This window comes from Callithrix jacchus, chromosome 4 (genome assembly GCF_049354715.1).
Source record: "Callithrix jacchus isolate 240 chromosome 4, calJac240_pri, whole genome shotgun sequence".
Lineage (NCBI taxonomy): Eukaryota > Metazoa > Chordata > Mammalia > Primates > Cebidae > Callithrix > Callithrix jacchus.
The window spans coordinates 43,584,482-43,611,431 of NC_133505.1; the positions used below are offsets into that span (position 1 = coordinate 43,584,482).

Consider the following 26,950-nt stretch of genomic DNA (forward strand, 5'->3'; position numbering starts at 1 on the left):
GCCAGTCCTCTGTCCAGTCGGAGTTGTAGTTGTCTGGCTTGTAAATTAGTTAGGAGAGGTCTGATCATTTGCCTGATACCTCCTGTTGTTAGAGAGTTTAACCAGAACGCGGTTTTTCTTGTAGCCATAGGAATTTAGGGAGTTGCCACGCCAGCTGCATTGAACCCTGTAATTAACGTTTGTTTCCTTAATCTTAAGCTTTGTCTTAGTGATAAAGGGTATGTATTTTGGTCTCTCAGACCATATTAGCAACTCTGTTTAAACATTACTTTTAATGGCTGCATAATATTCCAGAAGGAGGATACAGCATAATTTACCTAAGCATTTCTCTGTTGTTGGACAATTATCTTCAGTTATTTGTTGGTTTAAATAACACTGCAAGGCCAAGTGTGGTGGCTCACACCTGTAATCCCAGGACTTTGGGAGGCTTAGGTGGGCAAATCACGAGGTCAGGAGTTTGAGACCAGATTGGCCCACATAGTGAAAACCCATCTCTACTAAAAATGCAAAAAATTAGCTGGGTGTAGAGGCGGGCGCCTGTAATCCCAGCTACTCAGGAGGCTGAGGCAGGAGAATCGCTTGAACCCTGGAGGCGGAGGTTGCAGTGAGCTGAGATGGTGCCATTGCACTCCAGCCTGGTGGACAGAGTGAAACTCTTTCTCAAAAAACAAAAAATAATAATAATAATAAAATAAAAATAAATAAAAAATACTGCAATGAGCATTTTTGTGTACAAAGTCTTTTCTGTATTTAGGATTCTTCAAGACAGACTATCCAAAGTAGAATTCTGGGTTCTAAATAATAAATATAGAGATAGATATTTATCAGCTACATTATATTAAATTCCATATGTTCTTAATATAAAAATGAAATGAGGTGAAAAATAGAATAACTTATAACTTAAAAATTACAGGTGCGGTGACTCATGCCTGTAATCCCAGCACTTTGGGAGATGGAGGTGGGTGGATCACTTGAGGTCAGGAGTTTGAGACCAGCCTTGTCAACATGACAAAACTCCATCTCTATTAAATATACAAAAATTAGCCAGGCATGGTGGCAGGCGCCCATAATCTCAGCTTCTTGGGAGGCTGAGGCGGAAGAATTGCTTGAACCCGGGAGGTAGAGGTTGCAATGAGCCAAGGTTGCACCACTGTACTCCAACCTGAGTGAGAGAGCAAGGCTCTGTCTCAAAAAAAAAATAAATAAATAATTTTTAAAAATTACAATTTATACATTTAGAAAGGAGAATTTCTCATTAAGGGTTGCAGCCTGCAAGATGCCAATTTTGACAGGCTGGGAGCATAGCCTCCAGCTGAAGCCACTAGCAGGTACTTGAAAGGAGAAGGGCCTGGGACAGGAGCTTTATGCTGAACAAGTTGGCTAAACATACATATTCAACAGGTTATAGGAGGATCTATGAATATTCATGAAGGGGATACTAACATTTGCATACTGAATAAGCATGGATGTTACATATGACCCATGCTCACCTTGGGGCAGAGACAACATTTAAATGTTGGCTAGGCATGATGGCTCAGGCCTGTAACCCCAGGACTTTCGGAGGCCAAAGTGGGCAAAAGCCTGGGCTCAGGAGTTTGAGACCAGCCTGGGCAACATAGTGAGACCCTATCTCTAAAAAACAAAAAAACAAAAAACAAAAAATTAAATGTATTACAATTAGGCCCTATAAGTCAAAAGGTGAAGCAGGGGCAGGAAGGCATTCAAGTGCTCAGCCTCTGTAAACAGAATCAATGGTCCATGGTCAGTGGTCTTCTTCTCAGGAAAAAGTTAATGAAATCAGACTCTTGCCTAGTCAAAGCTGTAGTTATGGCTTGTGGAATGGGGATCAATTAGTCAGTGTCTGGCGGTGGATGGGCTGTAGTTGTTTTTAATATTACTTATCTCCAGCCCAGTGCTTGTTTATCTGTTAGAGAAAAAGAAAAACTTTGTGGCAGTTAGAACATAGTTCTTTTCTTTTCATATATATATATATATATATTTTTTTTTTTTAGAGACAGTTTCACCATGTTGCCCAGGATGATCTCGAACTCCTGAGCTCAGGCAATCTGCTGGCCTCAGCCTCCCAAAGTGCTGGGATAACGGGCATGAGCCACCTCGCCCAGGCTTTCTTTTCTTTCCTTTTCTTTTTTTTTAAGAGACAGGGTCTCACTATGTTGCGCAGGCTGGTCTCCAACTCCTGCACTCAAGCAATCTGCCTGCCTTGGCCTCTGAAAGTGTTGGGATTATGGGCATGAGCCACCATGCCTGCAGAAAACATACTTTATATTGTTTAAGTGTAGGAGTGTGTGACAACCCTTCCCTGCCACGACCGTAGGTCCTGATTATAATTTGGTATCTTATTGCCACAAAGAGTGCATTCTGTTAGTCTTTTTTTTCTTTGAGACAGAGTCTTGCTCTTGTTGCCCAGGCTGGAGTGCAATGGCACGATCTCGGCTCACTGCAACCTCCGCCTCCTGGGTTCAAGCGATTCTCCTGTCTCAGACTCCCGAGTAGCTAGGATTACAGGCATGTGCCACCTCACCCAGCTAATTTTGTATTTTTAGCAGAGTCAGAGTTTCTCCATGTTGGTTAGGTTGTCTTGAACTCCCGACCTCAGGTGTGATCCACCCACCTGGGCCACCCAAAGTGCTAGGATTCCCTGTGTGAGCCACCGTGCCTGGCCTATGATCTCTATTTTAACATTAATGCTGGTCAGATGCTGTGTCTATACTGCAAAAGGGAGGGAGTATAACCAGGCTTGTCTGACCTCCTGAACTGTCATGTCTGGAAACTCAATTATGAAGTTTTTTCTGGAGTCCCCTTGGCCAAGACGGGTCCGTTTAGTTAGGGGGCTTAGGATTTTGATTTTAGTTTACAAGAGACATAAGCCTGTTAGGGGCAGACAGGTTTTCAAAGCATGAGTGTTGACAGGAACTTAAGCAACAAAGAGATAAGTTTAAAGTGTCTCTTTCTCTTTCTGCCTGGAAAGCCAGAGGAATTTGTGTTTCCTCCAGTGAGGGTGGGACAGAGGAGAGAATGGTGGGCGGGAAGGAGAGGTGGTGATTCTGGAGGAGGCTAACCGGTGCAGGGCCAGTTAGAAAACCTCAGCTAGGGGTGTGAAAAGGACTTTTAAAAACTTCTGACCAGGAGCAGTGGCTCACGCCTATAATCCCAGCACTCTGAGAGGCAGATCACCTGAGATTTGCAGTTCACCTGAGACATGGAGAAACCCTGTCTCTACTAAAAATACAAAATTAGCTGGGTGTGGTGTCGGGTGCCTGTAATCCCAGCTACTTGGGAGGCTGAGTCAGGAGAATCGCTTGAACCCGGGAGGCGAAGGTTGCAGTGAGCCGAGATTGCGCCATTGCACTCCAGCCTGGGCAACAAGAGCAAAACTCTGTCTCAAAAAATAAAAAAGGGAAGAAAAACTTCTGATGGGTAAGTTTAAACTGTTTGCTATCTATCATATAACCTGCCCCAGGGCCCAGAGGACCCTAATGTCTTTGTACTCATGAATATTTTGTGTGGGAAGAGGTGCAGGCAGTCCTCAGGGAGAGCTGAGTTTCCTTTCCAGGCTTGTGAACCGTGGTACAGCAACAGCCTGGCAAAAGCAGAAACAGAGACAGAAATAATTAAGAGAATATAAACCCCCAGATAGTTGCAAAAATGTTAAGAGAGGGTCTTTGATTTCCACAGTCCATTTTGACCTCAATCTCAGAAGGCAAGGAGGTTGACATCTAAGTTAGAACTATAATGCACAATCATTTCAAAAAGTAGGGGAAAAAAAGAAAAAGAGAGAAGCAGACAGAATGAAAAAAAAAAATCATTCATCCCTCCGAGGCATGGTGGCTCACATCTGTAATCCCAGCACTTTGGGAGGCTAAGGTGGGAGGATAACTTGAGTTCAGGAGTTAAGACCAGCCTGGGCAACATGGCGAAAACCAGTCTCTACTAAAAATACAAAAAATTAGCCGGTTGTCGTGGTGCACCCCTGTAGTCCCAGCTACTCAAGAGGTTGAGGTGGGAGGATCACTCGAGGGAGGTAGAGGCTACAGTGATCGTGCCAGTGCACGCCAGCCTGGGCAACAGAGAGCCAACCGGTCTCAACAACAACAACAACAACAATTCACATCCAGACTGGGTGAGGTGGCTCACTTTGGGAGGCTGAGGCCGGCGGTTCACGTGAGGTCAGGAGTTCAAGACCAGCCTGGCTGACAGGGCGAAACTCTGTCTCTACTAAAAATACAAAAATTAGCTGGGTGTATGGTGGCGGGTGCCTGTAATCCCAGCTACTTGGAAAGCTGAGGCAGGAGAATCGCTTGAATCCCGGAGACGGAGGTTGCAGTGAGCTGATTGCACAATTGCAGGCAGGCAGGGGCAACAGAGTGAAATTGTGTCTCAAGAAAAAAATCACACATCCAGATAGCTAGGGTGTGGCCTGAGGAGCTTGTGGCCTACAGAAGGTGTCCCCAAAGGGGAGGGGCGGGGTAAGCTTTAATGATGATGGAAAGGAGGCATTGGTCATATACCTGAGTCAAGTTTTGTTCATCGCCAGATGAAAGCCAACTTCTTCCACCAGATTGCCTCCCAGCTGCTAGGTAGCATTTTGTGGTACATCTCAAGCGCCAGGTTGGGATAATAGGTCCCTTTCAGGTCTTGAAGACCTGGGTTAAGAAGTGAGGACAGAATTGTCTACAACAATAGAGAAGATGTTACCTATTTTAGGTGAATAAGCGTATTACGTAAGCACATGGGAAGAAAGGTTAAGAAGTCTAAGACCGTTAAGTTTCCAGTTGTAAAAGCCTCTTGAAAGCGGAAAGCCCTTTTTTGAAAAGTACAGGCGGTATGATCTCCTCTAGTGGACCTAGCACTGGGTTAAGAGTCCCTCCAGACTCGTCACCGCAAGTCACGTATCTTTTCTAGGACTGTTTCTTCAATGGGAGATGAGGAGGTTGCACTAGATGACCTCGAAATTCCCTTCCAGCTTTCAATTTCGTCTTGTGACACTTGCTGGACTCGTTTTACTGGCCCTGGCGCTCCTCGGCTCCTCCCTTCCCTGCTGTGCCCGCATCCCGCACCAGAGGGCGCCGCAGGAGGGCCCGGGACAGGGTGAGGTGGGCGGAGAGGCAGAATCAGAGGAGCCTCCAGGAGGCGCGGTGATTGGCCGCCGCCGGGCGGAAGGGGGCGTGGGGAGGGAAGGGCCGAGCTGCCCGGTGACGTCGCGCCGGCGGGGGCGGGGCCGGGCCGCAGAGCTTGTGACCCTGCGGCCGCCGCTGAGCTGGGGATTAATGGGAAAAGTTTTGGCAGGAGCGGGAGGATTCTGCGGAGCCTGCGAGACGGCGGCAGTGGCGCCTTAGGCAGCCGGGACAGGTCAGTCCGAGTCGGGGGAAGCGGGTAGGCAAGCGGTGGCGGGAAGCGGCGGGCCCGGACCGAGGCAGCCCCCAGGACTGGGGCGCAAGGCCCGGCGGCGGGGAGCGGGGTGCGGGGTGCGGGGAGCGGCCGGGGTCCGCGAGCAGCGTCGCGGCGGCTTCCAGATGCTCCGGCGCGGTCCGATCAGCGGTCGTGCGTTGCAGTGCAGGCGCCCCGCCGCCTCTGTGCCCCCTGCCCTTGGACCCCCATAGCTGCTTGAGTGAGTACGAAACACTGGCCTCCGTCCACTCGACTCTGTGCCCCCTCTTGGACCTCGTGGCCCCGTCTCCTCCTACTTATGAGAACCCCGTCAGGCCCGGGGGGGCCACTCCCATTTTTCTCCCCTGTCTCTGACCTCTTTCTTCACCCCTTTCTGGTGTTCCCTAATCTGTTGCCCTATCTAGGGTCTTCTCGGGGATCTTTTCCTCTGTACCCCTTGTCTCTTGCCTTCATCCTCCCATCCTTGCTCTCCTTCCGCATCCCTGTCCCCTTCTTATTCTGTGTCCTAGTCCCTCCAATATTATGGATCCCCATCCTCTTCCCCAGGGTGTTACTAGACTTTTTCCAACTCCGTGCCTGCAGTCCCTGTCTCCCTAAGCCTCTCTTACCTTGGCTCCCTGAGAGGGCCTGTTTTTGCTCCTCTTTCCGATTTCCTTCCTAACAGCCCTGCCCCCTGCATTTCTGTCGTCCACCTTCTTTTCCCTCCCTGTTCCTTTCCCCTGCTTCTGGGAGAAGCGTTAGCTTTCACTTGACTCTGCTTTCACTTGACCTGAGGTTGACATACCCATGGGGTGGGGTGGAGGTGTTCAGACCTTGATCGAATTAAGAGGCTGACTGACTCAAGGAAATAACAGATATATCTGTGTGGGAGAATTGACTTGGGTATTGCGTCAGAGATGATGTCCAGTTTGTGGGCCATTCTTCTCATCTCAGCTTTAATACTTCCCCTTTATGGGCCTGTTGACTTCCAGGGACCCTTGGGGAGAGACGGCGCTGAGTTGGATGTGTGCCACGGGAAGCTGGAGGCTTTGTCCAGTTCTTCTCCCCTTCCAGGAATCAGGGTTTTGTGTCTTTCCACTCTGGATGTATGGAATACGTTTATACCACGATACCCCAGCCTCTCTCTGCCCTCACTCCCACCCTCCACCCTGAGCTCCATCCCAAAGGGCTAAGAGCATTCTTCATAGCTGTGCTCCAGAAAATGTTTGTAGTCCTCAACCTTTTTCCTCTGTGCTGGCTCCAGAACTTTTTTTTCCCTGTTTGAGTTTTGAAATAGATTGCCGGCCTGATAGCCCTGGGGCTGGCGGGCATCTGTCCCTTTTATTATTGGTGGCTTGAAACGGCTGCTGATTTTCTCTCCTATCTCTTTGACAATCTTTGACCAACTGAATGTGCCTCTGACGTTGGTCACTGAACATGTTTTCTCGGAGTCTCTTCTCCCTCTTTTTCTTTATTCTTTTCTGAATCTAGGGAATCCAAATTCTCCCTATTTTTTTCCCCTGGGAGCTTAATTTCCTCTGCATGCAAGAGGAAGGGCAACCCCAAAGTTCTGTTCCCTTTGTCCAGGCATAGTGTGAGGTATCAAATTGAGAACTACTTGGGAAGGATGTGGGACTGCAGTAGTTAGACCTTGTCAGGAACCTGACCAGGCATATCTGCTTCCGGTCATGTAGATCATCTTCTCTGAGGCTCGAGAGCCCACCACCTTCCTGGTGTGTCTGGACGTTAAACTTACCAAGCAGAAAATTCTCTTCATATCCTTCAGTTTGAGCTCCTTTATTTGGTGTTGGTTCTCTAAAGAAATCTCTGAGAAATAATATATCCTTTGTTAAGTCTTCAAGAAATAACATATCCTTTGTTTCACTGGGTAACCTATCTTCTGGAGAGATTCCCCCTATCCTATAGGAAGGTGATTAAGGAGGCACCAGTCAGCCAGCCAGCCTTTTCTTCTGTTGCAGTGTGGAGATCAAGGGGGAGGTGATCCTAGATGCCCGAGTCTCCTTCCTCACCACAGCTGCTGCGATTTTCCTAGCTGGTTTCAGCATGATTACATTGACCTCTCTCTTCCTCGGTCTCCTTACCACCTCCTCAGTGTTCAACTTCTATATTCCTTTCCAACTGCAGCCTCAGCACTCACCTGGTCATAGCCATAATTGTGATTTTCTTTGTGTGAAATAAAGTCAGTCCTAAAATGAGATAAGTAAAAAAAAAGATTTTATAGAAAAAGAATTTTTAACATTTTTATTGGTTGTCTAAGCTATAGTAGTTAGGAATTGTATTTAACCTGACATAACAGTGGTTTAAACAAGACCTTTATTAAGTAAAATAAACCAGTAGTAGGCCAGTCTAGTGCTAGTGGAAAGAGTCCTTAGTCATCAGTGACCCAGACTCATTCTGTCTTGGATCACCGTATTACTCTGTATGACTTCTTCCCTCATGTCACCTCATAGCCAAGATAGCTGCAGTTATTCTGACTCCACCTGTCATTTGTAATCCCAGCACCAGACCTGGGGAGAGAGTAGAGGATAAAAAGGCCCCTTTCCAGGTTAGCAAATACCCTTTTCCCACACAGCTTTCCCCAATCCCATTCTAATATTTCTATTTAGATCTTCTTAGCCAGATTGGCCACCTGGCCACGTCTTGCTTCAAGGGAGAAGCTAGGAAATGCAGTCTTTTAGCTTGAGCCTATTGCTGGCCCAAGTGAAATCAGAATTGTTATAATGGAAGAAAATAAATCAATATTGTGTGGCACCTAACAGTATCTGCCACAGCTGCTAATCAATAAAATCTCCCTTGAAGACATGGGGAGATTCACTCCGGATAAACTCCACTGTATCACCAATGCCAGTTGCCTTGCCTTGTGTATGCCATCACCTCTCAGCTTTCTGTGGGTTCTACATCCCTGGATTCAACCAATGATGGATTGAAAATACTTGGGAGGCTGGGCACGGTGGCTCACATCTGTTATCCCAGCACTTTGGGAGGCCAAGGCGATCATGTCACCTCAGGTCAGAAGTTTGAGACCCGCCTGGTCAACATGGTGAAACCCCATCTCAACTAAAAAGCCAGGGGTGGCAGTTGCCTGTAATCCCAGTTACTAGGGAGGATGAGGCAGGAGGATCATTTGTACCTGGAGGGCAGAGGTTGCAGTGAGACAAGATCACGCCACTGCACTGAGGCCTGGGCAACATGGTGAAATCCCATGTTTACTAAAAATACAGAAATCAGCCAGGTGTAGTGGTGGGTGACTAATTCCAGCTACTGGGGAGGCTGAGGCAGGATAATCACTTGAACCTGGGAGGCAGAGGTTGTAGTGAGCCAAGATCACAGCACTGTGCTCCAGCCTGGGTGACAGAGGGAGCCTCCATCTTAAAAACAAAAACTCCAAAAAGTAAAACTTGAATTTGCCGCATGCCGGATACTACTGTTGAACCCACATGAAGTAATGTGTAGCCATTGTATTAAGTATTGTAAGTAATCTAGACAGAATTTAAGGTTTATGGGAGGATGTGTGTAGCTTCTTTGCAAATACTACACCATTTTATATTGGGCATCGAAGGATTTTGGTATCTGAGGGGGATCCTGTAAACAATCTCCCATGGATACTAAGGGATGACTGTCGTAATGGCTCCATAAATAACTGGTGAATGATTGAATGATCAGAATGTTTTGAATTCATCATGTCTGCTATTTTTCACATTACAGGTAAATAGAAAATACATTAGCACTTAGTTATTAGCCAGCAGCAGGGAAATGGCCACACCCCAAGCACCCCATATGGACTCAAAAGTTATCTTGAATTTTGACACTGTGTATCCTTGCTGCTTAAAGTGGCAGGAGCTAGCTATAAAGGCAGAATTTGAGGCTCCACTCCAGATCTGTCAAGTTAAAGAATCTTTTTTTTTTTTTTTAATATGGAGTCTCACCTTGTTGCCAGGCTGGAGTGCAGTGGCGTGATCTCAGCTCACTGCAACCTCCGCGTCCTGGTTTCAAGCTGTTCTCCTGCCTTGGCCTCCTGAGTAGTTGAGACTACAAGTGTGGGCCACCACGCCTGGCTAATTTTTTTATTTTATTTTATTTTATTTTTTAGTGGAGATGGGGTTTCACCATGTTAGCCAGGATAGTCTCGATCTCACTTCATGATCTGTCCGCCTCAGCTTCCCAAAGTGTTGGGATTACTGATGTGAGCCACTGTGCCAGCCTAAAGAACCTACATTTTAAACAAGTCTAGGTCATTTGTATGCACGTTAAATTTTGGGAAGCTTTATCATGCGTTTTTAAAACATACTGAACCAGAGAAATATTTCTTTAAAATTGTATCCTGTACTCTCATTAATGTAGGGTGTAAGAGAGAGAAAAGGAAGAGAGACAGGAGGGAAGGGAGCAAAGGAAGGCTTTCTTCGCTGCCTCTTAATTTTTCAGCTAGTTTGGATTATGCTTTCAATAATTATGCTTTTAATCCCTGCATGGGATTAAAAAAAATAAAAAAGCATAGTTAGTTCCAATAGTTATTCTCAGAATGATAACTGAGGAGAGAAATGTATTTGTCTTAAGGTTTTGTTATTAAAGATTTCTCTCTTGTTATGATAAGGGATGCAGTGGAGACTGTCTTTCATTGTCCACGGACACATCTTCCCCTTCTGTCCCTCCTTGGGGTTCTGCTGGCTCCCCCAGGCCTGACAGTTGGGAGAGAGGGCCGGAAGGTGGAAGCCAGAGGAACAGGTGGCAGAATTTTTCCCAGGTGCCTTAGTGCACCCCCCCCACACACACACCTTTGCCCTGTTGTCAGGAAAGTCAAGCAATTAATTGCCTAGCAGGAATTGCCACTAAATGTAATTATCTCAGGTAGTTGCGAGACTTACCTGTCGGGGTTGAGAGGTTTTAGCCCACAGGCCAGAATTTTTGATGCAGGAATAAAAACCGGATTCTGCTCTCTTTTTGTAAGGTTTCTGGATAAATGGCAGAACAGGAGAATTTTGCAGGTTTTGGCATAGCTCAACACAATAACTATTACAGCTACTGGCAAAGGTGAGCAGTTTTCTCCTTTGAAGGAAAAAGAAAGCTGTTACTGTTCTATTTGCTACATAACTGTTGGTAACTTACAAACAATGGCTTTGAACATAGGTGTTCAACTTACTGCAAACTTCCTGGAAAGAAGTCGGGGGGTTTGTGAATGATTCTGTGTTGGTTGGTGATGGTTGTCATTGCTGTGCTCTCCCCTCTGCTATTAGAGTGAAGCAGGAGTTCCAGCCCATCCAGGGTTACCACTGTGGCAACTGGTACGTGCAACAGCCCAGCTCTTACCTTCTTTCTGGCTACAGCTACAGCTGTGCAGTGGATGGAAATGGACAGAACTGTTTTTCTGCATGTGAGACCCCTCAACACACAGCTGGAACTTTGGTTATGCCTAAGGTATCCCTTGCTTGAATGAATCGTGTTTCATTCATGTGCCTGATAATAGTAAACATCACTTTCCTATCTTCACACATTATTATCCTCTCATCCAAATTCCCACAGCCACGGCTTTTGCTGCCTGTTTTAAAACTAGAGAGTAAAGCTGATGATAGCCTCAGACAAACGTTTGTTCAGCTTTACTGCGGTGTACACTTGATACCCAGAAAGTCTCCTGTACACGTTTAATTTTTATGATTTGCTGAGTTTGGACATGTATAACCTGTAAGTTCTCACTTGCAGATAATTTCTCATTCTCTTCCAGAAACAAAAGGCTGATGAAGTCTTTGTCTAAATTCTTGCTACTAAATTTTAGATGATCATAATTCAATAAATTTTACTCTTTAATACTTAATATAGGACAAAAAGTAGTTTTGGGGTTTGTTTTATAGCAATTAGATATAAACACACTTTAAAAAGATGTTGTAATACTTTGAATTACTAAAGCGACATATTTCTCAAATCACACAAAGATGTATTGAAGTCAGGGAAAAGCTCCCCCCACACCCCTCCTCCTTCCCCACTCCCTTTCCACTTAGAAGAAAGTACTGTTGGAGCGGATGTCTTCTAGATCTTTCCCCTGTATTCTTGCTAAAACAGCACGGTTTGTCTTTCTGTTTTGGTGGTTAGGGGATGATTTAGGCAAGAGTGAACTATGTAGTACATACTGTTTTGCTCTTTGCTTGCTTCTGCATAAGGAGACCTTTCTTTAAAAGTTGCCCATTTATGGTCTGGGCAAAATGGCTCACACATATAGTCCCAGCTACTTGGGAGACTGAGGCGGGATGATCACTTGAGCCCGGGAGTTTGAGGCTGCAGTGAGCCATGATTGTGCCGTTGTACTCAAGCGTGAGCAACAGAGTGAGCTCATTTAGATACATTGTGATTTTTAGCTCATCCCTTATCTGACATTTTAAATATTTTCCAGACTTTAACAAACTTACTTATCTTCAAGCATTTTTCTGAGTGTTGATTTTTTCCCCAAGAATTTATTTCTGGATGTGGAAGGGCTGGATTAAAGGATGTAACATAAAAATGTTTAAATAGCAAATTACTTAAAGTCTGCAAGAATTTGTACTTTTCATTACTGTGGTGGGTGTTCTTGCTACTCTACATTCCTCTCTGTATATGATTGGCCAATCTGATAGGCCAGGGAGGCATTTATCTATTACCGAGGGCAAATACCTCTTGAAGTGTTTATTGGTATCTGTGTTCTGTGACTTTGATACCATCTTTCTAGTTTTTCTGTTGAGTTGTGTCCCTCTTGCTTGACTGCATAAGATATTCACAGGTTAGAGAAATTAACAATTTTTGCTCTAAATGTTATGGACATCCCCCACCCTAGCTTTTCTCCTAATATGCATAGTGACACCGTTTGTGTGATGATCTTTGCCTTAAAACCAAAGTTGAATTTCACATCTAGACCCTTGACTTTTAAAACTTACATTTGCGAGATTGAATGATCCAAGATGGCCGATCGCTAACATCCCGGGATTGTAGCTCTCAGGGAAGGCGCAGAGAACTAGAGGACGCCACACTTTCAGACAAAGTCTGGTCACTCACGGAGCAGAAGATCCCCCAGTGGTGGAAACACACGAGTCGCCAGTGCGACTCTCGTGGTGGGCGCAGCGGTTCCGCCGGCACCTCGAGGCGGCAGCGCTGGGCGCAGAGTAAACTACTACGGAAACAAGAAGGAAGCCAGACAGGAGAATCCTGGGCAGAAAAGCACCATCAGTTTTAACGCCGCTGCTCTGGCCCTGGGAACTAACAACCTGGACGTCCACTCAAGAGACCTAATCTGAAAGTTGGTAATTTCAAAGACGACAGGAGGATAAATTTACAATGACGGGAAGAAACCAGCGTAAAAAAGCTGAGAATACTCAAAGTCAGAACGCCTCTCCCTCTAAAGATGATCACAGTTCCACATCAACAATGGAACAAGGCTTGATGGAGAACGAGCGCCTCCTGATGACAGAATCACTCTTCAAGGAATGGATAATAACAAACTTCGGTGAGTTAAAAGAACATGTTGTAGCCCAACGTAAAGAAACTAGGAACTTTGAAAAAAGGTGTGATGAAATCCTATTGAGAATAGACAACTTAGAGAGGAGTATGAGTGAATTAATGGAACTGAAGAATACAATACAGGAACTCCGAGAAGTATGCACAGGTTTAAACACTCGAATTGTTCAAGCAGAAGAAGGGATATCAGAGGTCAAAGTCCAACTTAATGAAATAAAACGTGAAGAAAAGATTAGAGAAAAAAGGATAAAAAGGAATGAGCAAAGTCTCCAAGAAATGTGGGACTATGTGAAAAGACCAAATTTACGTTTGATAGGTGTACCTGAATGCGACGGAGAGAATGAATCCAAGCTGGAAAATACCCTTCAGGATATTATTCAGGAAAATTTTCCTAAACTAGCAAAGCAGGTCAATATTCAACCCCAGGTAATACAGAGAACACCACAAAGATATCCCTCAAGAAGAGCAACCCCAAGGCACATAATCGTTAGATTCACCAGGGTTGAAACGAAGGAGAGGATACTAAGGGCAGCCAGAGAGAAAGGTCGGATAACCCACAAAGGCAAGCCTATCAGACTTACAGCAGATCTCTCGGCAGAAACTCTACAGGCCAGAAGAGAGTAGGGGCCAATCAATATTCAACATCCTCAAAGAACAGAACCTTCAGCCCAGAATTTCATATCCAGCCAAACTAAGCTTCACAACTGAAGGAAAAATAAAATCTTTTATGAACAAGCAAGAACTCAGAGATTTTATTACCACCAGGCCTGCTTTACAAGAGCTTCTGAAAGAAGCATTACACACAGAAAGAAACAACCAGTATTAGCCTTTCTAAAAATATACCAAAAAGTAAAGAGCACCAACATAAAGAAGAATTTACGCCAACAAATGGATAAAACAGCCAGTCAACATCAAATGGCAGTAACCCTAAATTTAAATTGACGGAATTCCCAATCAAAAGACACAGCCAAAACCCAACGGCATGTTACATCCAGACCTGTTTCACATGCAAGGATACACAAAGACTCAAAACAAAGGGATGGAAAAAGATTTACCAACCAAATGGAGAGCAAAAATAAATAATAAATAAATAAAAAGCAGGAGTTGCAATTCTTGTATCGGATAAAATAGATTTTAAAGCAACAAAGATATAGTGGTAAAAGGATCAATGCAACAACAAGAGATAACGATCCTAACACCCAGATAGGAGACTTAGATTCAATGAGACAGAAAATTAATAAGGATATCAAGGACTCGAACTCAGATCCAGAACAAGTAAACTTAATAAATATTTATAGAGCTCTCCACTTCAAATACACAAAATATACATTCTTGTCAATACCACATCACACCTACTCATAGGTTTAAATGAAACACTGATTGGCCATTATTAATACCCAATTTTTTTCAAAATAAAGCAATATTTCCATTTACTCTCCCTCTTTCTCTTCCTCTTTCTTCCTCTCCTTTACTTATTATTATTTTTTTTTTTTCTTTTTCTTTCCTTCTCTCAAAAAAAAAAAGAAATCAACTTGTAAACCTCTAGATCCAGGTCGGCAATGTCTCTTTCATTGCTTGATTTCCTTTCTTCCCTTCCCTCCCTCCCTCCCTCCCTCCCTCCCCCCCCCCCGCTTCCTCCCTTCCTTCCTTCCTTCATCCCTTCCTTCCTCCCTACCATCCTTCTTCCCTTCCTTCCTGCCTTCCTCCCCCCCCCAAAAAAAAAACAAAAAACTTACATTTGCTATATATTATGGTATTTTACTGCCCAAACTTTCATTTTCAATTTTTCTCAGGTCTGTTCTAGGTGTGCCTCTTGTATAAAATATGTTAGATTTCTTGTCATTTATTCCCCCCTTTTGGCCCAATACGGGTTTTTCCCTTTTAACAGATGTTTGATATTGAAGCACTTAAAAAAATATATTTCACCACATTGCCTGAGGTTTTGTCACTCTTTTTTTTTTCTTTTGCCTCTTCCCTTTTTGTTCTTTTTTGGGAGATGTTCTGTTTTTGGTGGTTATCCTTCTGTCTTTAAATGGAGAAGTATAAGAATGAGTATATTACCAACTTCAGAAGTGAAAGTATTTGTTGATTTTTTATCACTCATGAGAAAAGAACATCCTTTTTTTCTCACCTGGCTACTCCTTCTCTCCATTCCTCTGTCCATTTTTGTGGGCACATCCTGAGATTTTTATCTCACCCTCCAGCGAAATTATTACTGTAACATGCATTTTTTTGTACAAGAATTATATAAATATATTTTGTGGTTGTGGTGACCCCACTGTGCCTTCTGCCTGCCATCCTGCTGGGTGTTCCCTGTTGGGAAGCTGCTGAGCAAAACTAAAGATGGGAAGGCTCTGTGGTAGCGCTCTTTCACTCATCCATCCCCATTTTGTTCTCTAATAAAACGTGTATTGCTGAGATGTCCTAGCTTTATTCCCTGCTTCCCCCAATGTGCTATGCCTCTTTCCATAACCTTTATCTCCCCAAGTTAACGGGTTACCCCTCTGCAGCCCTCTTCTTTACATTTTGGCATTGTGGAGGTGGGTGTCCAACATGATTCTCAGGTCTTTGTGGCCCATCAGCACACTTTCCTAGACTATCTCTAGCTGAGGAAAGACTTATAAACGTGCTTTTCTTCTTTTTTTTCTTGAGATGGAGTTTCGCTCTTGTTACCTAGGCTGGAGTGCAATGGCGCAATCTCGGCTCACCGCAACCTCCGCGTCCTGGGTTCAGGCAATTCTCCTGCCTCAGCCTCCTGAGTAACTGGGATTACAGGCACGCACCACCGTGCCCAGCTAATTTTTTATATTTTTAGTAGAGATGGGGTTTCACCATGTTGACCAGGATGGTCTCGATCTCTTGACCTCGTTATTCACCCACCTCGGCCTCCCAAAGTGCTGGGATTACAGGCTTGAGCCACCTCACCCAGCCTATAAACGTGCTTCTTTTTAAAGGCAGTCAGCTGCATACACAGTGCCAGTGACCCTCAGACTAGAAAGATTTGGAGACTATCTGTCTCCAAATAGTTGCTGCTTCCCTCACCCTGGTTATTTAGCATCCACATTTGCCAGAACGCATATTGAAAGGAGGAAAATGTGAGGTTACTTAGTCTTGTATTATTGGAAAGGACTTGTGGAGGCATGGATTCTGGGTGTCTTAGCCATTTCTTTCTTCCCTTATATAGAATTAGTTTTTAGAGATGATGTCTTGCTCTTTTGTCCAGGCTGGAATGCAGTGGTACTATCATAACTCACTGCAGCCTTATCTCCTGGGTCTCCTGCCCCAGCCTTCCAAGTAGCTGAGACTATGGGCTGCATGCCACCACGGCTGGTGTCTTAGCCATATCTAAATACAAAAATGACACAGATTGTCTTTTGAAATTTATGGTAACCTATTTTCCAAACCTGTACATATTTCAGAGTGAAGGGGAGACATACTTTCAGATAGACCGAAAAGGAAAGATAGTGGATCTTTGACTCTCAGTACCTTCTCATTCTTATTAGCAAGGGAAGCTTAATTAAGTGCCAGGAGCTAGATCAGCCCTTCCTTGATAGAGTGATTCCTTGGAAGAGCTAGCCATACTTAAAAAGACAGGTTCCCAGCAAGTCTATAGCGGAATCGTAAAAATGTATGCTGCCCCCGTAGATCCAACAGAGTCTGGGTTAACCAACCAAGAGTTACTTTGCGAGTGCCTCTGCAGTTCACTTTTCTCATTATGTAAGAATATGATTGGTTTGCTTTGCTGTAGCCTCTCATTTTCTTGAGCACCTCATATCCTGGTTCTTAGCTGAGCCATGGGTTTTGGGGATATGATTAGAGGGCCATGAGGAAAATGTGCTTATGGAGACTTTATAGATTGTATTCTGGAAGGAGGAGCAGAACTCCAGGTAGAGTCAGGCATGAGTACAGGAAATAAGGAGCCTGATACCAGGGACCCTGGTGTCTGGTTCCTAGCTCAGGCTCTAGTTAGGTCCCAAAAAATCCAAAGGCCAGAGGCCCCTGTTAGGCTTGCTGCTCTTTTGTAACAATTCTTCTGTGACTCGGTTTACCTCTTTCATAATTGTACCATGTCACCTAAAGATTCTTTCCATCAAATTCAGAATCTGATTTTAAGGGATTAATTTTCAATATTATTTTTATTTTAGATAGTATTTTTAGAAGCTAGAGTTTTTCCCAATAAAGTATGTATTGATATTTAACCTTTAAGTAAAATTATTTTCTCATGAGATCCTTTTTTGCAGGAAACCACAGCTCTAGCTGAAAACCAAGATGAAGACCCACTAGAAGGTAACATAAACCTTGTGCTCAAGTGGTTGAAAACAAAACCCCATTTCCTGGTTTCTCATTCCCTCTGCTTGCTGGAAACCGGGAGGTTCAACTGGAAAATTCCCATGTAGGTTGCCTAAGCCATATTCTTCAGTAATTTCTCCTGTTTTTGGAAACTGGTTCTATGGGAACAACTTTAGCCAAACTACTTCTTTGGGCCCTTCAGAAGGACTGAGAAAGGGGGATGTTCCCAAACAGGAAGAAGATAATACGTTGCTTTTAAGCACAATTTCCTCTGTAAGTTTAGACTTTGAGGTAAATTATGCTTTAATTCTGATTTTCAAGGGAGAAGAGCACCGAGAGGATTGCTGTGGCCTCAGGGTTATTGGTTCCTGGGGTGCTTGTCAGGACAGCTCCTTAGTATCAGGCTGGTGGTGCTTCCTGTAGTTCTGAATCTGTTCTGAAAAGAACAAAGTTTGTCTGCCTGGAGACAAACACTCTGAATGTGTCTTATTTGAGGAAGGGAAGAAAATGTTTTGCCACTTTTAAGTAATAAGAAAGAAAAATAGAGGAGAAATTCGGAGAACGCTATTGTCTTTTTCTTATCACATGCCTGTCTTATCACATGTTCTTTTTATCTCTCTCTTGATCAAACCCCTTCCCCTACCAGACAAACCCACCCACTGTCTTTGTGACTTTATCAAGAAGGGAGCATGTTGTTATTAGCCTTTGTAGCCCCTGTGACTAATTCAGAGTTCACATATTGGTAGGTGCTCAGTGTTTAAATTAAATCAAATTGATGTTGAAATCTTTAGATACTGGTGAGCAGTTCTAGTTTTTAGTACTTTGATTTGAGTATGACTAAAGGGTGCTTATTTCAGCTTTCTGGGATTTTTTTCAGGTTAAGTGTGAATCTCTCTTCCTGTCTTTATCAGTTATGCAGTTTATTTATTATTATTATTATTATTATTTTTTGAGACGGAGTTTCGCTCTTGTTACCCAGGCTGGAGTGCAATGGCGCGATCTCGGCTCACTGCCACCTCCGCCTGCTGGGTTCAGGCAATTCTCTTCCCTCAGCCTCCTGAGTATCTGGGACTACAGGCATGCGCCACCATGCCCAGCTAATTGTTTGTATTTTTAGTAGAGACGGGGTTTCACCGTGTTGACCAGGATGATCTCGATCTCTTGACCTCGCGATCCAGCGGCCTCGGCCTCCCAAAGTGCTGGGATTACAGGCGTGAGCCACTGCGCCCGGCCACAATTTATTAAAATTGATGCAGGATTTCTTGCTCCTTAGTTCAGCTAAATCTCTAGGTTCTTGTCTTATGACCAGGAAAAATTAGGCATGCGGACACATTGAAGGGTGAGGAGGAGGGAATTTATTAAGTGAAAGGAAAGCTCTCAAGAAAAAGAGGGATCCTGAATGCAGGTTTCTACCTCACAAATTGAATACCCGGCCACTACACACAAGTTGAAAAGGCCAGGCTCCTCCCCTGCATAAGGCATGAATTCCTGGTGGTTCCACCCCATTCTTCCAGTGTGCATGTGGGCCCTTAGTCTGAGCCACTCCACATTGATTTATTTCCCTTACTGTGCATGTGTTAAGCGACGGAATTTTTCACCATGGGCATGTTTAGGCAAATCCCCTGTGCACAATGACTTGGGCAGGTTGGAGGTTCTCCATGGACCCTTCCCTATTTGCCTAGGCATTTGGGTCTTTTCTGCCTCTATCAGAATAATGGAGGTAAAAGTTTTCTTTTAGGATGCAGACTGCCAGGGGATTCAGATCCCACCTACTAGCTCTGTAGTTCTAGACAAATTAATCTCTAGTGTGTCTGCTTCACTTTCTGTAAAGTGGGGACGTTGATACCTATCTCATAGGAAGTGTGGGCATGCCAGGTCTAAAGTACTTTTAGGTGGTTTAACAGTTTCTGCCATATGATAACCACTCACGTGTTGGCTGGTCATAAATCGGGCACAGTACTGGTCAGTATAAATGTGAACTTCTTAATTAGGTCTTGGTAAATCTGTTTAAATCTGTTGGCATTTCTCAACGTGACATACGTTCTTGGTGGCAGGATATAGCTCAGAAGCTTGAGGCAGGAGGGAGACATGTTACCGCAGATAATCCTTCGTGGATCAATGAGTGGTGTTAATAATAGCAGTGTGGGAATTTACTTATGTTCTTTTCCTGGGTTTTTATGTAATTGATAGGAGATGGCTCCTAAATTCTTTCTAGGGGCAAGAATAATTTTATAACACATTATTATCTGAACAAATGAAATCAACTTATGGCAAATACTTTTTTCATAATTAAAAAATAAAGTGTAAGTTCTTTTAGGCTAACTGATGGAGCCATGGTGCACACGTACACCTCTGGAGGGCCTTCTGGAATTAGAAAAGATGAGGGAATTTGGAGACCATGAAAAGTGGAAGGCAATCAACCCTTTTGGTGCCTAACTAACCTTAGACATTCTTCTATTGTTTCTTATTCCGGCCTTAATTGACAAGGTCATTGGACTTTGTAACCAATCTTGGTCAACTTTGTAACCAACTTTGGTCAACTTTGTGACTCCAGACCCTAAGACCCCCTCCCAGCTTGCAAAAGACCACTCTAAACTGTAACTTCTGTAACTTTCCACTGCCTACTGCAAACATATAAAACTAGCTTCTATCCCACTGCCCTCCACTGACTCAGCCTGCCCGCACCCGGGTCAATAAACAGCCATGTTGCTCACGCGAAGCCTATTTGGGTGGTCTTTTCATTCAGAGCGTGCGTTTTAACATAAAGTAAGTATGTTTTAAATAAGGCATCCTGATCAGGATGTAAAATAGGTACAGTGCTCCTGAGCATGTGTTTGAACTTTGTGGATCCATTTATTTGCAGATTTTTTCCAGGAAATATATTGGAAATGTTTTTTGAGATTTGCAATCATTTGAAAAAACTCAGCAAACACAGCCTAGAAATATTGGAAACATTAAGAAATTGTAAGGTATGTCACGAATTCAGAAAATATATGTAGATACTAGTCTGTTTTGTAATTTACCACCATAAAATATACACAAATTTATTATAAAAAGTTAAAATTCATCAAAACTTGTGCATACACTTATAGGCTGTATATGATGCCATTTGTAGTCGATAGAAATATATAAACAAATGTAGAAATGCAGTATTGAATTATAACTGCATAAAATTAACTGTAGTAACGCCATACTACTGCAATAATTTCTTAGCCATTTCCTGTTGCTATCGCCGTGAGCTTAAGTGTTGCAAGTATTCTCTTAAAATGCTGCATGCAGCATTTTGGGAGGCCAAGGTTTGTGTACCGCTTGAGGCCAGGAGTTCGAAAGCAGCGTGGCCAAAATGGCGAAACCCCATCTCCTCTAAAAATACAAAAATTACCTGAGCATCGTGGTGCATACCTGTAATCCCAGCTACTTGGGAGGCATAGCTTAAACCCAGGAGGCAGCGGTTGCAGTGATGGAGATAAAGCCACTGCACTCTAGCCTGGGTGACAGAGCGAGACTTCATCTAAAAATAATAGTAATAATAAAATATGAAGTGTGATGCTAATCATTTCCCTGTGAGCAGTTTCTCTCCCTGGTCAATTTTCTATCACACTAAAAGGTGATCTCTTGAAGTTCTTGTGTATTTTCATCATGTTTGGTGCAATACCGTAAACCCTTCCTAACCCAATGGAATGCATATGAAATATCACTAGTGATGCTGGATGTGCTCCCAAAAAGCAGAGGGAAGTCATGTCATTACAAGAAAAAGTTGAATTGCTTGATCTGTACCATAGACTGAGGTCTGAACTGCAGTCATCGCCCTTTCAACAGATGATTCATCTTGTAAACAGACCACAACAAACTTGTATTACTGATAAATACAGCATAGTACTGTAAATGTATCTTCTCTTCCTTATGAGTTTCTTAATAACATTTTCTCTTCTCTGGCTTACTTTGTTGTAAGAATACAGTATACAACGCATGTAACATACAAGTACTTGTCAATTGACTGTTTATGTCATCAGTAAGGCTTCCAGTCAACAGTAGGCTACTAGTAGTTACGTTTTTGAGTTGCTGGAGGGAGGCCAGGGAGGCAGCTGACGCTTCGATAGCCACACAAAGCTTGTCCTCTAGTTGAGTGGCTGAGGTGACACTGTAGCCTAGGGCGCCGTTACCCAGCTCGGCTGCCACCAGAGAGGATGCTAGAGAGAGACCAACGACCTGTGGGAGGAAGACTGCTCATCTGTCTTGGTGATTAGGGGAGGGTGGAAGGAGGGATAGAAGTTCGGCCTGTCCATATACCTCTAACTGCAGGACCAAGGTGACAGGCACGCAAGGGAAAGGGAAGGAGGCATTAATAATTTTAGATAAGGTTCCATTACACCAGAAATATCCTCTTGGTGGTGCGTAGAGGGAGGATTTTACCTTTACTTTGGTGTTATAGCTGGGACTGGAGCTGCTGGCTGTCTCATGGCAGAGAGAAATTTTGAGGGTGTACTTGGAACAAGGGGATATCTGTTAAGATGGTGCCGGGTCCCATAGGTGATTGTGACAGATTGAACCCGGACCTGAGGGGAACTGCAGCTAAGGGGGGGTTGCTGAGAGAGGCACATAAAAAGCAGTTGGTGAAATTCATATCTTTAGTTAAATTTAACATGTTGGCTCCCTGCTGTACGAGAGTCAACCAAGAGAAAGACTGAGAGGTGTTATCTGAGGGTTTGAATTGGTTAGTTAGGATGGCTTCATTTTACAGGATTGTATGGCTTACAGAACTGAGCTGTTCTATTGCTTCAGAGACAATGCGGGTATAGGACCGAAATATTAGCCATGTTCCCTGAGGGTGGCTCGAGGTATAATCTTCACAGACTTTACCAGACACTCCTGTATCCTAACGGATGTGCCAGGGTCACAGATGTTGAGGGCTAAGGAACCATTGCTGAAGTGAGCGAGCTTGTGGTTGGGACAGCTTGGAGGCTGTGGCTTGTGAATAACACAAGAGCTGTATGGGCATCCCCCCATAGGTGGTGTGTCCCACCAATGACAGTAGTCCTTGGTTTGGTCATATAGAAAACACAGCTGAAAGTGAAACCCATGATTGCGACCGAGTATGATGCTTTTACCATGTGGGATGAGGATGGAGACAGTAGACTGACAGCTGCCTGTTTGGCAGTTTGCCTGTGCAAGATTATGAGTCCTGGTCGTGGGGCCCTCAGTCCAGGATACCTGGGTTGCAAGGATCCTGGTTTGAGCTCTTGGAGGAGAACGCTGTCACCCGGCTGGAGAGGTGCTGCTGGGTGGAGGTCCTCTGGTCCTGGAATGACAGGGAGAGTGCAATTGGCGTGCTCCCTGAGTGCTTGGCGGAGGAGAGAGAGAAACGAAAGGTAGGAGGCCAGTGGTGGTGGTCGCGCAGGGAGATTATAGGAAACCAGGAAAGGCCGGCCGTACAGCAATTCGAAGGGGCTCAGGCCCGTTGGCCCCCATGGGGTGGTCCGGATATGGGCCAGGGCAAGAGGTAGGAGTGTGGGCCAAGAGAGTTTTACCTCAATAGCAAGTTTGGCCAAATGGTCTTTGAGGATGCCGTTGGCCTGTTCAACTTTACCCGATGACTGAGGATGGTAAGGGATGTGTAGTATCTAGATGTTGAGGGACTCGGCAACGAGCTGGACTACTTGGGCAGTAAATGCTGGACCATTGTCCAACTGGATGGTGGCAGGTAGGCCGAAGCGAGGGATGATTTCTTGTGTAAGAAATATCCCTAGCAAATAATTGCCACTGTGAAGGCTAATACCATATTCTTTGGTTACTTAAAACCTAAAGTCTTGTTATCTTTAGGCTTAAAAGAAATTTGTACTTGTAGTTTTTGGAGCAGATTTCTCCCCAACAAAGGAACAGGGCAGCTGGGAAGATATAAGAACTTGTGCCACACCTCTTGCCTTCCAGTGACATATTTTGATTGGCAAAAGGATTTGTTTTTGTTCATTTTTACCTGATACTCCTATAGCCACAATAGTAGTAGTGTAAGACAGTGACCCACCAGTTTGGATCATATGCCACCACTAGGTATTGCATGGGGGTAAACCGCATGATCTTTATAGACCGTTCTCCAGTCTGGGCCAGGTTTTAGACTCTGGTTTAGCTCTATCTTTTTCTTGCTCTCTTGCACGTCCTCCTCCATCCTTTCATTATCCCCGCTTTTCTTTCAACTAAGGCAGGTGCTAGTAAATCTGCCTTTTCCTTTGCCTCACGCCTTGCCTTCTCTTAGCCCCGGTCCTGTGCAGGGAGGGCACAAAGCAGCAGAGTGTCTGCAACCCACGTGCCACCTTTCCAGTGCTACTACAAAATTTGCAAGAAGCAAGAAATGGTCATTTATCAGAATGATACATTTATTTTTATATTTTTTTAATATAAAGTGCTGCAGGCTCCAACGTTGCTCCTGGGCGTCTCAGGTTTCGGGCCTTCGTCCTCTCCAATCTAAATGCAGAGACGTTTGACATGAACATGTTTTGCAAAATGCGATACGTTCTTATTGACTCTGGTCACCCTGCTGTGCACTAGAGTCAAAACCTCTTCCTCCTGTCTAGACTTTGGTCCTTTGACCAATACCCCCCCATTCCCTCCCTCTGCCACTCTCCGGCCCCGGAGATTTGCCAATTAAAACAATACTAATCAAGACAGAATAAATATAGTAAAATGCAAGAAGTGCGGCTTCACCGCCCACCTACTTACTTTTTCTCTTGGGTGGGCCCTCTTACTCTGCCTCTTGGGTGGACAGAGGCAGCAACAGCATCTCCTTATTATGGCAATGCACCTTCGGGCAGCCCTGCGGCAGCTCCAGCCTCTTGTTGGCTGGGTCAACACAGCCTCGGGCTGCCCAGCTTGGAGGACGCTGCCTTCGTGTCCTGGTTGTTGAGCCACGGTGCTCTGGGTGGTGATCTGGGTGGAGGCGGCCGTGAGGTTATGCGGGAGGGCTGGTTGAGCCAAAGTTTCTAAATTTTCACTGCCGGTGGAGCACTTGGTGGAGGCTGCAGACACGAGGTCACGCTGGGGGGCTTGCTCTGCCAAGGTTTCTAAAGCACCACCACCGCCTATGGCGCTTACAGTGGAGGAGGCCACATGGTCACACTGGAGGGCTTGCCGTGCCAAGTTTTCTACATCTCCACAATTGCGCTCGATGGTCAGGGAGGCCGTGGGGGCATGCTGGGGGTCTGACTTCCTGTGAAGGCCGGCAGGTGAACTGGAAATCTCAGTGACTAAATATGTAGGATCCCCAGGAGCAAGAGACTGTGGAGTAGTAATGGATGGCTTTTTTTCTCCATCTAAAATACGGTAGGTGGCCATGGGATAATTAAAGACGTTGTCTTCGATTGCCTTTACGATGTTTTCTGGCTTCAATCCCATGGCCACCGAGAGCCTTATGGTCTCACAGTTCGGGTGGTCTTCAATCGGCTCTTCATACGTCGCTGGAGGCAAGTCCTGGCCGTTGTTCACCCACGGGTCCCTCAAGACTTTGTCTACTGTCGGCCGCTCATTGGGATTAGATATTAAAAGGTTTTTAATTAGGCTTTTTAGGCCTTCTGAAAAATAGTGCCGAATAACATACTGGCCAGATAGAATGAGGGATATCAGTTGGAAACGACTCACTGCGAAGAAGGGCAGACTGTTGGACACCATCTGGTATAACGTGACGCCTAGGCTCCATATGTCCATGGCGGGACATTCATAGCCCTGGGCCCCAAAGAGTTCTGGGGCCATGTAGGGGAGGGTCCCATGACCTGCTCTCAGCCTCTGCCCCTCATGGTAAATCGTGGCTGATCCAAAATCGGAAATTTTGATATGTCCTTTACTGTCTAACAGCATGTTGTCAGGTTTTAGATCTCGGTGAGCGATTTTTCTTTTGTGGAGGTACCTCACGGCAGACAGCATTTGTTGGAACATGCCTCGGGCCTCCTCCTCCTCCATGATGTTTTTTTCGAGCCAGTCGGCCAGGCTTCCTCCTTCTGCGTATTCTAATACCAGCTGGCACGCCTCTCTGGTATTAATGATCTGGTAAAGCCGAATGATGTTACTGTGGCTCACCGACTTTAAAATAGTCGTCTCTCTGTGGCTAGAGAGGAAGCCGGTTTTGTTGATTGTTTTCACCGCCACCCGGGTGCCAGTTATTAAATGCCGGGCCAGCGTGACCTCGCCAAAGGCACCACGGCCTATGAATTTCAGTATTTGATAGTAAGGTGGCCGCAGGGCAGGTGAGGTGGAGGCCACTCCCTGCTTCATGGTATCTCTAGACACACTATCCAAATAACTACTCTAACTCTACAGTAAACAACACTACTTACTATCCCAAATACACTAAAACACTAAGCAATACTAACTATATTAACTATGCTAACAACGCTACCCAGAAAAAACAACGCCCCTCCCACAAAAACTCCCCCCACCACCCCAAACAACTCGTAATCGCTAAGCTGGTCTGAGTCCACAGGTCACCAAAAAAGCTTCCAGGGATTTCTCAGACCAAAAACCATGACCCAGCCAGGGCCTTATATAGGCCTGTCTGTTATGACATCACAAAGGCTTTTCATGAGCTCAGAGCAAAGCAGGGGCCAATCATGGCTGGGGATCTTTCACAGAGGTGTTCTCTCTTTTGGTCCCCAAAACATCTTCCTCTTTTAAAAAGTAAGTGCTTTTGTCTAGATGGATTATAGAGATTGATATTTCGTTTCCCAGCTATTTAAACTGGTACAACGCTTCAACAGCATTTTCATTTGTAGTTTCTTTTTCTATATTTATTGTACTCTTAAGTTCTGGGGTACATGTGTAGATTGTGCAGGTTTGTTACATAGGTTTAACGTGCCATGGTGGTTTTCAATCATTTGTAATTTCAAAATCTGAAATAGCTTTTGGATTTTGAAGATCTCCTAATGTCTACATGCAAAATATTCAATTCCTTTTCTTTCATCTCTCAATGGTTGATGTCAACCATTGAGAAGGGAGAGAATATTTTCCTTTCCTTGTAGGGTTTTTCCTTCCTCATGTGGTTGAGATTATGTAATGGACACAGAGGAAACAGACATACCTTACCCTCCATGAGCCCATAGCCTCTTCAGGAAGGCCCCCCAGCCATGAAGCTCCTTCAGCGTGAGAAGCATCAGGTGAAGTGGGGCCAGAGAACAGTGGCCTGGGCCTCAGGTCAGCGCTGGTGAGGGAAGAAGTGGGGCTTTCTGGAGGCCAGTGTGCTGAGCCCTGCGGTGTGAGGAGGGGTCGCCTAAGTGAGTAGGGACAAGGGCAGGAGGGTAGCCTCTGTGAAGGCCCAGGATGATCGAGGGTGGCTCTCTGGAGGGATGCACTAGTCTGAACGAGTGACAGGGGCCAGGTTGGGAGGGATTGAGTCCCGCTGCTCACAGCACCCCCCAACCAGTCTACATCTCTGCAGCTCTCTCACCACCCTCCCTACTTCATTGATCTCCATTGCACTTAGCAACATCTGACATTTGCATATTTCACTTGCATATTTCTTTGTCAGACTCTTGCATATAAACTTCAGAAAGCAAGTGTTTTACATGTTTTATTTACAGTGGTATCCACAGTACCTAGACAATGGATAGATACATAGAGGACACTCGACTAATATTTCTAATATTTCAATGAATAAATGAATGTTTGAATGAGAAGAAAACTCAGTATCAGAGTGAAACAAACAAGAAATTACTAAAGTGAATTGATGAGAGCTTTTTGGGGGAAATTTCCTCGTTCCTGGGACGTGGCGTGTGCACGTACACACAGCCAAGTAAAT

General features: G+C 44.7%; 3 protein-coding genes and 1 long non-coding RNA gene across 4 annotated transcripts in view; 2 read left to right on the top strand and 2 right to left on the bottom strand.

Annotated features, from left to right (window-relative positions):
* The first annotated feature begins 5,280 nt into the window (after positions 1-5,280).
* The window catches only part of PPARD (peroxisome proliferator activated receptor delta), a 135,254-nt gene continuing 113,584 nt past the window's right edge, over positions 5,281-26,950 (top strand). Inside the window, exons 1-2 of the mRNA XM_078369043.1 lie at positions 5,281-5,370; positions 10,641-10,688. The gene's annotated coding sequence lies outside the window, so the exon portion shown is untranslated. The remainder of the gene's footprint in view (positions 5,371-10,640; positions 10,689-26,950) is intronic.
* Positions 5,281-26,950, top strand: part of LOC118151061 (keratin, type II cytoskeletal 8) — a 100,114-nt gene continuing 78,444 nt past the window's right edge. The window contains exons 1-2 of the mRNA XM_078369037.1: positions 5,281-5,370; positions 10,641-10,688. The gene's annotated coding sequence lies outside the window, so the exon portion shown is untranslated. The remainder of the gene's footprint in view (positions 5,371-10,640; positions 10,689-26,950) is intronic.
* LOC144582127 (uncharacterized) lies at positions 7,841-12,437 on the bottom strand. Its single transcript, XR_013534184.1, has 3 exons — positions 12,306-12,437; positions 10,272-10,358; positions 7,841-7,916 (listed from the first exon to the last, which is right to left on the bottom strand). It is a non-coding gene; the product is annotated as an uncharacterized LOC144582127 (long non-coding RNA).
* LOC118151062 (serine/threonine-protein kinase MARK2-like) lies at positions 20,391-25,673 on the bottom strand. Its single transcript, XM_035290191.3, has 2 exons — positions 23,887-25,673; positions 20,391-23,631 (listed from the first exon to the last, which is right to left on the bottom strand). Exons 1-2 carry the CDS (start codon positions 25,429-25,431, stop codon positions 23,560-23,562), a joined length of 1,617 nt encoding a protein of 538 aa, XP_035146082.1. The 5' UTR covers positions 25,432-25,673; the 3' UTR covers positions 20,391-23,559.

Bases quoted from the DNA above. Each gene is read 5' to 3' on its own strand.
- LOC118151062 (XM_035290191.3), bottom strand. From the start codon at position 25,431: ATGAAGCAGGGAGTGGCCTCCACCTCACCTGCCCTGCGGCCACCTTAC. The intron at 23,632-23,886 runs GTAAGTAGGTGG...CTCTGCATTTAG, and splicing joins GGGCCCACCCAAGAGAAAAA to ATTGGAGAGGACGAAGGCCC.